General features: G+C 35.4%; 1 protein-coding gene across 2 annotated transcripts in view; it reads right to left on the bottom strand.

Moving 5' to 3' along the window:
- The window catches only part of LOC123537343 (vesicle transport protein GOT1B-like), a 28,010-nt gene extending 13,294 nt beyond the window's left edge, over window positions 1-14,716 (bottom strand). For both annotated transcript variants that reach the window (XM_045321026.2, XM_045321027.2), the window contains exons 1-4: window positions 14,563-14,716; window positions 4,499-4,590; window positions 3,456-3,634; window positions 685-766 (exon numbers count right to left, since the gene is read on the bottom strand). In XM_045321026.2, the coding sequence (XP_045176961.1) occupies window positions 685-766; window positions 3,456-3,634; window positions 4,499-4,590; window positions 14,563-14,587 (378 nt within the window). In that variant the 5' untranslated portion in view covers window positions 14,588-14,716. The remainder of the gene's footprint in view (window positions 1-684; window positions 767-3,455; window positions 3,635-4,498; window positions 4,591-14,562) is intronic.
- Between the last annotated feature and the right edge of the window lie 243 nt (window positions 14,717-14,959).

Here is a 14,959-nt window from a genome sequence, read left to right as displayed (position 1 = left end):
CCTTTTTGATCACTAGCTAAAATGAAAAGCTACTGGCTAAAGTTAATAATATTTAATTACTCTATTAATATTTTACTGACCAAAACTTACTGATTGATCTCTGTTAGTAGCTAGTCACAAACAAAAATGTTTTCTATTAGCTTAAAATAGCTTGTGCCATTTTTGTTGAACAATAAAATATCATAAACATAAATGATAACGTTCCTTTCATGAAGAAAAATGTGTACCTTCAAAACAATTAATCTTTATTAAAGCTCTGAAGACGTTTGCTTGTCATATTATTGACTAGCTGAAATTAGCTAGTACATTTCAAACCCACTAGCTATTTTAAAATTCCACTAGCATTTAGCTTGTATGCTTGTCTAAATCTGAACCCTGTGAGCACTTGAATATCACATACAAAAAAGTGGAGGACATAATTCCCCACCCAATTACATAACACTGTCACTAAGCTGACATTCCTATAACTGTTTTTTTTTATATTAGGTGCCTAATTACCAGTACCATTTTAATAAAGTCTTTGGTATTGCCCAGGATCGAATCCTAACCTCCAAAAATTAGGACCAAAATATAAGGTGAGAGCTCTACATGTACCTAAAATGAACATTCAAAGCATAATGAAACTTTAAAATGCTCAAAAAATGAAAATAATTGCAGCAAAACTTGTAAAAATTAAATACTTACAGATCTAATTCCTGGTAAATACAATATTGTTCCTATTACTGGCACTCTTCTTAAGAAATTAATGGCAACTGGGAAAAATCCACTGAAAAACAGGGAGTTCGAAATTATAGCAACTGAAAAAAATCAAATTTTATTGCGATACATGTTTTCTGGTCCTTTGGATCATTGAGTCCATTCAACACCTGTGTAACAGAGTTCCGCTTAAGTCGGCACTAGGGGGCTTGCACTTTCTATTACCTCTTATGTGATAATGAACAGACTTAATTAAATCAAGTGTGCTATAATTTTGCTTGTTTGCATTATACAGCAAAAGGATCTTCTTACAGATTTTGTTATATACATACATACAGGCAGATAGGAAAAATCATATATACAAAAATAATTCATAGTCACTGGAAAAAATTCACACCAAAACATGTAATAAGGAATTTATTGAACGATCATGATGTTTTTTATCATATTATCGTCAAAGGCAACTTCTGCCTATCTGCTGTTGGATACTTAAGTCAAACTCTTTTCTGAGCTATCTGGAAAAACCTGCTTCTTTCAGGAAAATCAATGGGCAAGAAGACCTATCACTAATGGTGATCAATACCCCCAGACAGCTGCTTATTGTCAGAGGAACCCAGGTATTGAAAATATGATACATTGCATTTGTGTATTGCACTGGGAGAAAATGTACAATGATACACAAAAATTGTTGTGCAAAACTGTATAAAATATCAAAATTTCATTGCAGCAATAATAAAAAAAAACAGCAATGCTGTACCTTAAAAAGAAGAACTGAGGTCAGTAGGTCAAAATCAAGTCACTGAAAGTCAGTTTTGTAATGTGTGTTCGAAAGAAGATTTTCAAAGTTTTCCCTATATAAGTCTATATAAACCATGTGACCCCAGGGGCGGGGCCATATTTGACCCTAGGGGGATAATTTGAACAATTTTAGTAGAGGACCACTAGATGATGCTACACACCAGATATCAAAGCCCTAGGCCCTGTGGTTTTGTACAAGAAGATTCTTGAAGTTTTTCCTTTCGGTTGCCATGGCAACCAGAGTTCTGCATGGAATTCAATTCTTTGAACAATTTTGAAAGGGGGCCACCCAAGGATCATTCCTGTGAAGTTTGGTGTAATTCTGCCCAGTGGTTTTCAAGAAGAAGATTTTTTTAGAAAATGTTGACGGACACACGACGGACGACGCACACCGCACGACGGACATTGAGCGGTCACAATAGCTCACCATGAGCCTTTGGCTCAGGTGAGCTAAAAAGAAGAAAGTAAGTCAGTAGGTCAAGGTAATGGTCAAGGGACCATGTAATTACTAAGGGTCATCAACTTGTTATACTTAACAGCATATGAAATATGTTAGAAAATATTGAAGTTTTTTCCAATGTAACTCTATTCAAATCTGAAACAAATAAAAGGCCATAATTTTGTGAAAAATCCTTCAAGATGCACTTGCACAACTACACTTGGTACCGATGATAACAATAACAAGGCTTGATAAAAGTCTGGCAAACAATGACTGAGAAGTACTTGCATTTCTAAAAAATTTCAGCTGATCATGTTACTGTTAATGCTAATTTTTGACAAATGTAGTACATGGACTAGTATTAGTACATGGACTAGTATGATTCCTTGCATAACGTATGTTTAACAAATTTATACTTGTGCTTAAAAACTCTATCTAAGCTTAGCAACCAGGACTGAAATACAATTTTTTTTAAAAACCTCTAGTGCAAAACCTGACATTCATTAAACACCCAGTGTATATGATCAGATGATAAATTTTTTAACAAACCCTCACAAGATCAAAATCTTTCATCAAACCTAGGTGGTCAATCACATTTAAACAACATTTAATGACATTTTTTACTTTTTGTATATTCTGGTAGAGAATTATTTAAGGAACAAAAAGACCGATTACATAAGAGTTAGATTCCTATTTGAAATGTATATTTTATTATTTTTATAAAATTTTGTAATTACTCCCCTTTAATATGAAAGTATATAAAAAGCTGGGTATTTCTTTTTATTTCGATACAATGTCTAGTTTTACATTTGCATTTGATAGACATATCTACTATTGAACAATCTGAACCAAAATGCAAGTTTTAAAGCTGTGTGTAGCTCCTGAATTCATTTATTTCCAATCTATCTTGGTTGCGCAACCAAGATAGGCAAAGGGAGGTAATAATAATTTTTCAAACTTGCGTTTCTAATGAATTCCATCTAAATACATAATTTTTAATGCAAATATTTTACAAATATATTATAATATGTCTAATATTTATACATTTCCTTAGGCAAATTATCAAACTTATCAAATTTATACTTATGATAAAATAACTCTAACCAGGATAGGAAAATGAAATTTTAAAAATACCTCCAGTGAAAATCTAATTTGTATTAAGTGTTAAGTGAACATAAATGAGTGTAAATGATCAGATGCTAAAGTTTCGAACAAATCCGTTACATGGCCAAAATCTGATTATCCACCTTTAAAAAGAGTCTAGAAACAAATAATTTACAGTACTTGTCTGCTTACTATGAACCCTGGTACTTCATCATTTTGTAAAGTTTCAAAGTACTAGGTGTAATTCTTTCTGACTCACAGTCCAGCAAAGAAAACGAGGTACTAATATAACCATGTTATCTTTTTTAACTTGTCTATAAGAAGACTGAAATGGGGAGATGAATGAGTATAAAGACTGACCTGAAATTTGAACTTTACCTAATTTGAGTTACCAAAGCTCTGTAACCAAAGATCTTACCTAAATAATAAGAAAAATCCATATATCTCTAAAACCATTCCTATAACTGGCCAGCCAAGCAAAACAACAAACATTCCACCAATAAAAAAACTAGTTGCTTTCACTTTATGTCGCTGAAAGAAAAATCTGAATGTCCGTTCTAGTCCTATTACAAATGCCAGTCCAGCAATGAATAATATCTGGAAAAAAAAAATGAAAACAGAAAATATAGTCACACTGTAGCATTAAATCTTTTTTCCATTAATAAGGCTTGTGTTACAGAATTCTCTCATTTGATAGCTTTAATACTTTTCTAAATTTCTTTTGTTTCAATGTGTAAAGACTCTAAAGCTAAAGTAAAATAACAGTATTAACTTGCAGAAACTATGAATTTACATTTACATAAAACTTTATGATTGTATTGCATGAAATCAACCACTGTCTACCTTACAGGAAGAAACAGTGATTTACCTGAAAAGCAAAATTTTGCTTCGCACAACAGATGTCAAAGCAAGTATGTTTCCATTGTGAAGACTGAAGAGGCATGTAAGCAGTATTTGAATGGCACCCTAACTGTACAAGTCAAGTTACTTTAACATTTACCCTGCTAAATTTCTAAAATGGACTGGTCCATCATTCAATTTGGGCAATACCATTTATTGTTCAAAGGGGTGTTCACTGAAAATTTACTCATGAATAGCGAACAGTGCAGACCATGATCAGACTGCACGAATGTGCAGGCTGATCTTGGTCTGCAATGGTCGCAAAGACAGAAATTACTGAGAATCACTTGCCGCCAGCAGGGTAAAGGTTTATAATTTAGATTTTCATAGATAGTAAAAGCAGTAATGTTGTAACCATAACAGACTTGTCAATGTGTTCACACAAAAATGGTCAGCCATAATTTTTAAGCATTTTATAACTGTTATAACGGACCCAGTTGAGGTGATGTTACAAATGTTATATGATGTAGTATTCACTCTCAAAACCGGTGTTCTAAGCAGAAAATAGTGAATTCTTTTATCAATTTCTCATGGAAATTTTGCTTTTCCAGTATTACTTACATTTCCTATAGCAAGCAGACCTTTGTCAAAGAAGAACAGTATTCCTAGAAACAGGAAGGCTATTCCAAACCCCGCAAGCCCAACACCAATTTCTGAAAGAAAAACAAAAACAAATTATGCCCATAAAGGACTACATGTATGATAATTTCCCCATAATGAGCCCTCGAATTTTGGTAACCTAACCAGTATCGAACTGCAACATCTGCACACTGATCCTTTCGTGAGAAACGAATGACGTCAAGTCACATCATGCAGAACATTGCAGACGACAGTGGTACCCATTTGAAACTTTTGTGTATAACTTGTGTTCTGAATTTGTTGCATGGTTTATTTTATGTCAGATCAAAAGAAAAATGGATAGAAGAAATATTTTAAAGTAAAAGGTGAGTCCATGGCATTTCATTTGAGGAAATTATCAGGTCCCAGAAAAGTCAAAAATTAGCTATATAGCTAAATCTAGCTATATATAGCTAGAAGTAGCTATAAAACCAATACCAATAATGCAAAATATGTGAAAACAAGATGCAAAATGGTCATAATTACGTCCAAAAGGTTTATAAGATGAAAGACAATAACACAAATCCAAGATCTTTGTAGTCACATTTTCAATAACTGTGGCAGTATCAATAACTGTGGCAGTATTTTGCGATAAATCATCACTGAATTTTTCACTTGTGATAATCATCGTAGTATAAGACAAATTTATAAATGACTAATCGCAGAAATTGGCAACATGTATAGAAACTGAAACTGCATAGATCTCCATTCTTTGTGATTGTCTTCTGTCTCATAAACCATTTGAATGGGATAATAATTATTTTACATTTAATATACACATATGTTAAACAATTGTTATTGGTTTTATAGCTATTTCTAGCTATATATAGCTAGATTTAGCTATATAGCTAATTTGTGACTTTTCTGGGACCTGATTATAGGCAGGCCTCGATCTTGACAGTAGCCCGAGGCTACCAGTTTTTCAGACGGACTACCGAATTTCCAAGGCTGGGTAGTCCGTCGGGCTACTCAGTTTTCAAACATGTTAATAATAAAAGCGTGAAATTTCACCGATTTATCTGATGTTTCCTTTTAAATGACAATGATATTTTCGGTCCGCATAACACCGGTTGGCCATTTTTCCGAAATTTAAATCCCTTAATTTTCACAATAATTACAACAAGAGCTGTCACTAATGGTGACAAATGCCCCTACAGCACCTTGACCTTTGACCTGGTGACCCCAAAGTCAGTAGGGGTGGTGTACTCAATAAGTACTATCAGCATGTGAAGTTTGAAGGTCCTGGGTGCAGTGGTTCGCGAGTAAAGTGCCTTCATGCAAAAAGTTAATGTTGGCCCCTGTGACCTTGACCTTTGACCTGGTGACCCCAAAGTCAGTAGGCGTGGTGTACTTAATAAGTACTATCAGCATGTGAAGTTTGAAGGTCCTGGGTGCAGTGGTTCGCAAGTAAAGTGCCTTCATGCAAAAAATTAACGTTGACCCCTGTGACCTTGACCTTTGACCTGGTGAACCCAAAGTCAGTACGGGTGGTGTACTCAATAAATACTATCAGCATGTAAAGTTTGAAGGTCCTGGGTGCAGTGGTTCGCAAGTAAAGTGCCTTCATGCACAAAGTAAACTTTGGCCCCTGTGACCTTGACCTTTGACCTGGTGACCCCAAAGTCAGTAGGCGTGGTGTACTCAATAAGTACTATCAGCAGGTGAAGTTTGAAGGTCCTGGGTGCAGTGGTTCGCAAGTAAAATGCCTTCATGCAAAAAGTTAACGTTGGCCCCTGTGACCTTGACCTTTGACCTGGTGGCCCCAAAGTCAGTAGGGGTGGTGTACTCAATAAGTACTATCAGCAGGTGAAGTTTGAAGGTCCTGGGTGCAGTGGTTCGCGAGTAAAGTGCCTTCATGCAAAAAGTTAACGTTGGCCCCTGTGACCTTGACCTTTGACCTGGTGACCCCAAAGTCAGTAGGAGTGGTGTACTCAATAAGTACTATCAGCATGTGAAGTTTGAAGGTCCTGGGTGCAGTGGTTTGCGAGTAAAGTGCCTTCATGCAAAAAGTTAACGTTGGCCCCTGTGACCTTGACCTTTGACCTGGTGACCCCAAAGTCAGTAGGGGTGGTGTACTCAATAAGTACTATCAGCAGGTGAAGTTTGAAGGTCCTGGGTGCAGTGGTTTGAGAGTAAAGTGCCTTCATGCAAAAAGTTAACGTTGTGACTAACGAACGAACTAACGGACTAACGGACGGACAGTTGAAAACTAATATGCCTCCCTTCGGGGGCATAAAAAGAACTTCATGAATCTGAAATGTACATCCTAAATACTAGCTTTCGTATATTTATGCATGAATTGATGACTTCAGATTTGCAATATATAAAGTAACTTTACAAGCCCGTCCCTAGATTTGCCACTATAATGCCACCCTTTTCAATGGTGGAGTATTTAGACAATTTTCCACCAAAATGTCACCTAAAATGGTGAAAAAATGAACAGGACAGTGGCAAACCTGATTTCCACTAAATTCCACCTTTTTCCACTTGTGTACACCTTTAGGTGGCAATAAGTGGAGTATTTAGACAGTTTTACACCATTATGGTGGAAAAATTTTCTTGCCACTTAATTCCACCAAAAGCCACCTTCATGGTGGCAGTAAGTGGAGTATTTAGACAAAATACCACTAAAATGCCACCATTATGGTGTAAAATCTATTTTCCACTTAACGCCACTTATTTCCACCAATCCCTAATAGGTGGCAGTAAGTGGACAAAATTTCACCAAAACGCCACTATGGTGGCAGTCCTATTTTCCACTAAATGCCACCAAATAGCTGGCAATAGGTGGCAACTAATGGAAATCGGCTGCACCTGCTGAATCTGAAAAAAATCAGTAGTAAGCAAAAATCAAATTATATTAATATATTTTTTATTTTTATGCAAAAATCAAAGACCCTTCAGAAGAAATCACAAAAGATCTGAACACGAGGATCAGGATGCTGTCAATGCAGTCTTATTTTTTCATATTCCAGGATGGCTTAAGTAGATGGTGAATGACTCTCCAAATTTCACTCCTTTGAATGTAAGACCATTTTTCCGGCACACAATCTGTAACAGCAAACCATATATCTATTAATAAATATATTTTTCTAACATTCTGAATAATTTTGCAGAAAATTGTAAATTTCCTCTAGGAAATATGAAATCAAAAGACTGAACTAACTTACTAACATAACAACAAACTCTACAAACTTAATCTATGTCAAATGATATGCCACATCTTTATTAAAACTGTGAGAAGTTTCATCAAAATCTACATTGTAGAAAAATTTCTATTCAATTAATACAGGAAAAATCCCTATTTTTTACCAATCAAGGTAAATAACTGAGCAGTGTTAATAAGCTTATAATAATTACATGAGGTTTAGTGATTCTATAGACAAAGCTGCTATAATATTTTTTCCAATTACAAGCATTTTCAATTAATCCGATGGACAGATGAAACAGAATGGACAACGCCAAAAATAATATCCCTCTACCTTTGGCAAAAGATAATAATGGCACCTGGGTTTTTCATCACATTTATAATTAATATTTATCATATAATAAGCCAGGAAATTCTATTAATTGGTGTATTTCTTTAAAAATTAAGGGTTATTTAAACATTACCGGTAGCTTTTGTAAAAACATAAAATATTTACCTGATTCAGAATTATCTTGATATGTTTCTTTTATGCAGTAATAAGCTGTATGCTGCTCAGGTATATACAGTCAGGCAGGCAGATCATGTCACAAAGTTGCATTTTTTCACAGAAGGTTCCTGGTATGAAAAGTTTAAAGTGCATATTGTATCCTAAGTGCTAATCAACAATGTAAATAATTACAATGATACAATTTTACCAGCAGTGTTATAAACATAATTGAGCTATATTCCAGAAAATATATCTTGGATTAATAATCCATCTGCCAAACTTCCTAAAAGGAGATTGATTGATTTTAATTTCAAGCAGTTTTGTAAATGTTGTTTCAAATTCAAGTATTTGTTAAGAGTAAGTAAATAAGACAATGTTAAAGACAGTAATAATTAAAAAAAATAAACAGTATAATATTGTTACCTCTCACAATGTGTTTCCATTTTCTCCCTGACTGACTCATCAAATACCAGATTTCAAATTTTGGTATTACTACACAGATAAATTGATTCCACACATACACTTTTTTGGTCAGCTAAAGAAGGTGTCAAATACTTAAGTTGAAAACTTTTGTAAAAACATCCTTTTTATATACACTTCTTTTTTTTCAATCAATGAAGAGAAAAGGCAAGAACTATTTCTTTGCATCTGACCTGATGTTTGCCTGCATATATAAATCTTAACTGACCCAAATTCCACCTGGGGTTGTTTCTATACATTAGTGTGGGAGCTTGTAACTTGATCTATCATTAATCTTATCTTTAACCAACTTTCACTCATGCAGAAATAATACACAGCGGACACATTCAAAAATGATCTTTTCAGATTCAGCCAGTACAGCCATTTTCCACTAGTTGCCACCTATTTTCCACCATTTTCTGTATTTCAGAATTGTTGATTGAAAAAGTGACTTATTAATATTTACATTGAATATAATACAATGATATAATAATTAATAAATATTCTGTCTCACAAAATAACCAAAATTCAAATTTTCAGAATACACCACTCTGAATATTATTTTTGTCCAGCTGGAGTCAGCGTAGACTTATTCTCATTTTAACAAAACCCTTTGAAGGAGCCTGAGTACGTGATACTGTTTTGCTGATGTCGGTCAGTCCGTTTGTCAGTCTGTTGGTCGTTCGGTATGTAGAACAATCGGTTTCCGGATGGTAACTCAAGAACACTTGGACCTAAGATCATGAAACTTTATATGGAGGTTGTTCATGACCAGCAGTGACCCCTATTGACTTGGAGGCCAGTAGGTCAAAGGTCAAGATCACAGTGACCTGGAACAGTTAAACAGTTTCCAGATGATAATTCTAGTGCTCTTGGGCCTAGGATCATGAAAGTGAATGGGAAGGTTGGTCAAAACTAGCAGATAACCCCTATAGATTATGAGTTCAGTAGGTCAAAGCTCAAGGTCACAGTGAGCTGAAACAGTTAAGCTGTTTCCGGATGTTAATTTGAGAACTCTTAGACCTATGATCATGAAACTAAATAGGGATGTTGATCATGACCAGCAGATGACCCCTGTTGATTTTGAGGTCAGTTGATCAAAGGTCTAGGTCACATTGACCCAGAACACTAGAACCTTTTTTGCCATTTTGACATTTAGTGTCCATTACACCTTGATTCCAACCCGAGTCCATGTGAAGATTTTTGTCAAGGGTAATCCAAAGTCTTACAGTTCGCTTCTAAATCAAACATCACAAAAATTTCTAAGTTTTTTTTCCACCTATTCGCCACCAAGAAAATTTTCTAAGTCCCTATTTTCCACTAAACGCCACTCAGTTTACACCATGAAAAAAAAAATATGTTCTACTTTCCACCAATTTCCACCATAAAGAAAAACTATGTTCAAATTTACACCTTGATTCCAACCCGAGTCCATGTGAAGATTTTTGTCAAGGGTAATCCAAAGTCTTACAGTTCGCTTCTAAATCAAACATCACAAAAATTTTTTTTGCAGATCACAGTGACCTGGAACAGTTAAACAGTTTCCAGATGATAATTCTAGTGCTCTTGGGCCTAGGATCATGAAAGTGAATGGGAAGGTTGGTCAAAACTAGCAGATAACCCCTATAGATTATGAGTTCAGTAGGTCAAAGCTCAAGGTCACAGTGAGCTGAAACAGTTAAGCTGTTTCCGGATGTTAATTTGAGAACTCTTAGACCTATGATCATGAAACTAAATAGGGATGTTGATCATGACCAGCAGATGACCCCTGTTGATTTTGAGGTCAGTTGATCAAAGGTCTAGGTCACATTGACCCAGAACACTAGAACCTTTTTTGCCCAATAACTAGAGAATGCTTTGGTCTAAGATCACATTTGATACAGAAGTCACTTATGACTGGTAAATGACCCATAATTATTGATTTGAGGTCAGTACATCAGACGTCCAGTGCACAGTGACCAAATGATTTTTGTTTCTTGTACAGTTACTGAATGCATCAAGGGGGGCATTTTTATGTTCTACGAGCTGTTGTCAATGTGGAGTTTTAGCAAAGTCAGGGTCCATGTCAGTTAGGCCTGAAGTTTGACATTTAGTGTCCATTACACCTTGATTCCAACCCGAGTCCATGTGAAGATTTTTGTCAAGGGTAATCCAAAGTCTTACAGTTCGCTTCTAAATCAAACATCACAAAAATTTCTAAGTTTTTTTTCCACCTATTCGCCACCAAGAAAATTTTCTAAGTCCCTATTTTCCACTAAACGCCACTCAGTTTACACCATGAAAAAAAAATATGTTCTACTTTCCACCAATTTCCACCTTTCTGCCACCATAAAGAAAAACTATGTTCAAATTTGCACCTAATGCCACCTAAATGCCGCCAAAATAAAGTGGCTTTTGGTGGCAAATTTACCACTTATTGGAAAAAAGACTTGAATTACACCAAACGCCAGCTAATGCCAGCTATTTCCACCAATTGCCACCCTTTTACCATGGAAATAAGTGGCAAAGAGTGGCATTAGGCGGCAAATCTAGGGACGGGAAATTCAGAAATTACATCCCTAAAAATTACCTGGATTGACTGGAATTTACCCGCGAATCGTAAAGATATCAAAACGTCATGCCAGTAATTTTCCATTCCACGAGCACGTGCGACCTATCGTATCGCCGTTACTTAAATGTTTATCGACACGTACACGAAAAACGCTTGTAGTGCATTCATTTTTTAATATAATCGCTTCAAATTTTCAGCACCGCTTTAGAAAATTATACAGTTTGAATTCTATAACGATTTTAATAAGATGTCGACAGAAATGTAGGCAAAATTCTATAAAAACGATCGAAGTTTCATACAATTATTTGTAAAATTTCAAACAGCGCGATCTTAATTATTTATTTATTTCTAGAAGTAAATAAATAATACATACTATAGTCATAACATTCAGACTTTTGACAAGAAAGAACAAAAAACAGAATTAAAAAATCTTAAATAATGAAAAAGCGGCAGCAATTTAAATACATCGAGTAAAACGATTTTTGGCAAACAGATTTCTGCAAGTGCGGATGAATAGGTTACGGGACCTCGTGAACGTAAATAAAAACAATGATTGTTTTAAAATAAAGCAGTAAGATGTCGCTGTGGTTTTTAATAAGTTTAATAAGTAAATGAATCTTTGTACATGTCTTTTTTGACTTGACACTATGCACAGGAGTCAGAAATTCTATCAATAAGACCATAGAAGTCTATCTTTACAAAAAATACCCCCTATATATATAAAATAAACACCAGGAATGAAACGTCAAAAACCCAGGGTCCCCTGAAAATACGCACAGAACGCAGGGTGATCGCAATTTAGCGAGCGTGGTTTAGAAATAACACTAAAATACACCTACCACACTCGACAGTATTTAAATCTGATACACTTCACGAGAGTAATCAGACATTTTCTGAGATTTTCAAAGATTTTCAGCTGTTGCCGAAGCCATTCGCTGACGTCACAACAATAACAACAATTACAGTGCCGGGATAAAATTAGAAAGTAGCAATTCCCGTACTGTCTTACCTTCAAATTACATAACACACATTTTCATACTTCTCTATTCATATAAAAAAAAGTCATTGTACACCAAGAATCAAATTTTACTACTGAAATTTAGATATTCCGCTGCATCGAAAAATGGATTATCCCAAGAGTAACCTCCCTTTACGGGTTTTCCCAATCAAATTTTGTAAATTATCTTTTTATTGCAAAAGAATCTAGGGGACATTATAGACTGATGTAAACATATAAATATTCTAATACTTATTTACTCGATGTACAAATTTTAAAGGATAAAATAAGTATTTTATCTTTATCTCGGCGCTGTAACTGTTGTTGTTGTTGTGACGTCAGCGAATGGCTTCGGCGACAGCTGAAAATCTCAGAAAACCTCAGAAAATGTCTGATTACTCTTGTAAAGTGTATCAGATTTGAATGCTGTCGGGTGTGGTAGGTGTATTTTAGTGTTATTTCTTAACTAAGCTCGCTAAATTGCGATCACCCTGTGTTCCGTGCGTATTTTCAGGGGACCCTGGGTTTTTGACGTTTCATTCCTGGTGTTTATTTTATATATATAGGGGGTATTTTTTGTAAAGATAGACTTCTATGGTCTTATTGATAGAATTTCAGACTCCTGTGCACTATGTCAGATATTCTTTTCAAACAATAATGTAAATTCCTTGAGGGCAAATAGGTCACAGAGGTAGGATATCTACTATTATCGTTTGACACATTTACCTGTCAGTTTATACAGGATATTGCGCATTCGCTTTTAAAAAAAATTAAAGAAGATACTTTTTTACTGATTTCTTCTCAGCAATTTAAAGAACCGAGGCCGTACGATCAAATCTAACCAGGCTGATCCATTCAGCGATTTTTTTTGCCATTTTGGGAAAGCGTCCGCGTCCGGACGATTTGGGAAAAATAGCGTCGTTTTCATCCTAATTGGGAATTTTGTGTAACATACAAAATTACAATAACCCCTTTCCTGGATCTAAATGAGTTACACTAGAGCTAGTGTTCTGATCATCACAACATGATACAGTGGCCTGACTCTGAGATAACGATGGTTGTTCTAAAAGCACACACTGGCACAAATTCAACCGGAGTTACACAAGAGTTCTCCTGACTCTGACATGAAAACGACACCGATGTCGACGATTCAACGGACGTTTCCTCAGTCAGAACAGGCTGTGAAGATGCCCGTGAGAATCTGAACTCCACAAGGCTTTTGCAGCCAGCAAGCTTGGATTTTGTTAGCCTTTGAACATTATATTTGCTGTTGTGACTCATTGTTCGCACAGCTTGTCACTGGTTCTACAGAAAAAGATCGTGGAAACCGGTTACCGAAAACAATGCATGGTGCGATTGATTAAATGACAGAGAACATGTTCTGAATTTTAATCAAATATTTGCCCTTTGGTCAAAATTAGCGAACACTCGATTAAAATTCGGAACATATTTTCTATAATCGGCGAATTTCACGATGTCGGGACAGCAGCCGTTTCAAAAATGTTTGTAGGTCATTTTTGGGAATAATTTGGTCTGAAATTGGGAAAAATGGTCATTATTTTCAATTGGGAAAGGGTCCGTTTTACGGACCCTATTAAAGAAGGAAAAAAATCGCTGTCCATTATTGCAGTTAAATTTGAACAGCTACACTATATTTTAAAGGCCCTGGCTAAAAAAGTAAGTTTTAGAAGGGTAGTGCAAATTTGAACCCCACGCCTGGCATATAACTAGATACTGGTATAGGTCTTACTTTTTTTCTACAGTTTTCTCCCATAATTTCTGTCTGCTAGTTACTTGAATATTGTAACATGGTTATCCACTTGCGTTGGCTTAGCCTGCCCATGGATAGTGTGGGTAGGTTTGTTGCCTACCATTTAAATAACTGAATGTTGAATCAAGCATAAACTAAAATACATCATATTTATAAACAAAATGATTTCGGGCAATTAAAAATGTTTTCTGGCAAATGGTTTTCTTAACTTACTTGCCCGAAAGGACAATTGCTGAAAAAAAATTAAGGTGAAGACTGTAATATATTTTTCTCTTTTCCAAAACGGGACTACCAGAAACCTGGTCGGGCTACTTGATTTCACCAGTTGGTAGCCCTGCTGGCTACCACCAAAAGTAGGTTAAGATCGAGGCCTGATAGGGTGACAGACTTCTGGCAAGATTTCTGGTTAGGTTTCAATATGGGATTCGTTTCAGCTCAGAGATCCGTGACAGCATATAAACATCTCTGAGCTGAAATTTTTTACATGTAGCTAACAAAGATCCTATGGCTGAACTATGTTTCTGATAACACAGCCATTTGTCCTTAAAACTGCTTGTATCTCCGAAAGAAGAAGTTACAAAGTATAAAGCTCACTTTGAAAATCTGTAACTTGCATCATTTTGAACGGTTGTTAATAAAACAGAGTCTCTGTTTAAGTAAAACATTAAAATTTGCAGGAACACGTCATAAATTCCTCTGTTTTCTATCTTTGGACGCTCGCTTTCTAGTCATTTTTATTTCAACAGTCGCCCGGCTGACGTTGATTTTTAAAGAGTATGTTCATGGGGGATAACTCCAATCAAGGCCTTCAGTAACTAAATGTTTTTAGGTTTCAAACCACAATTAAATAAGGAGTGGCGAAAACTCAGGCGCTTGAAACATTCTATATGAGCTTAACTAGTTTTCATATAGTATTTAACCCATATAGAACATTAAAAATCGGTATGACTGAATAGCGAAATCTAGTAGATTTCGCGAAATCTAATCAAAT

This window comes from Mercenaria mercenaria, chromosome 17 (genome assembly GCF_021730395.1).
Source record: "Mercenaria mercenaria strain notata chromosome 17, MADL_Memer_1, whole genome shotgun sequence".
Lineage (NCBI taxonomy): Eukaryota > Metazoa > Mollusca > Bivalvia > Venerida > Veneridae > Mercenaria > Mercenaria mercenaria.
The sequence above is the reverse complement of the archived record's forward strand: the minus strand, read 5'-3'. Positions and strand labels throughout refer to the sequence as shown.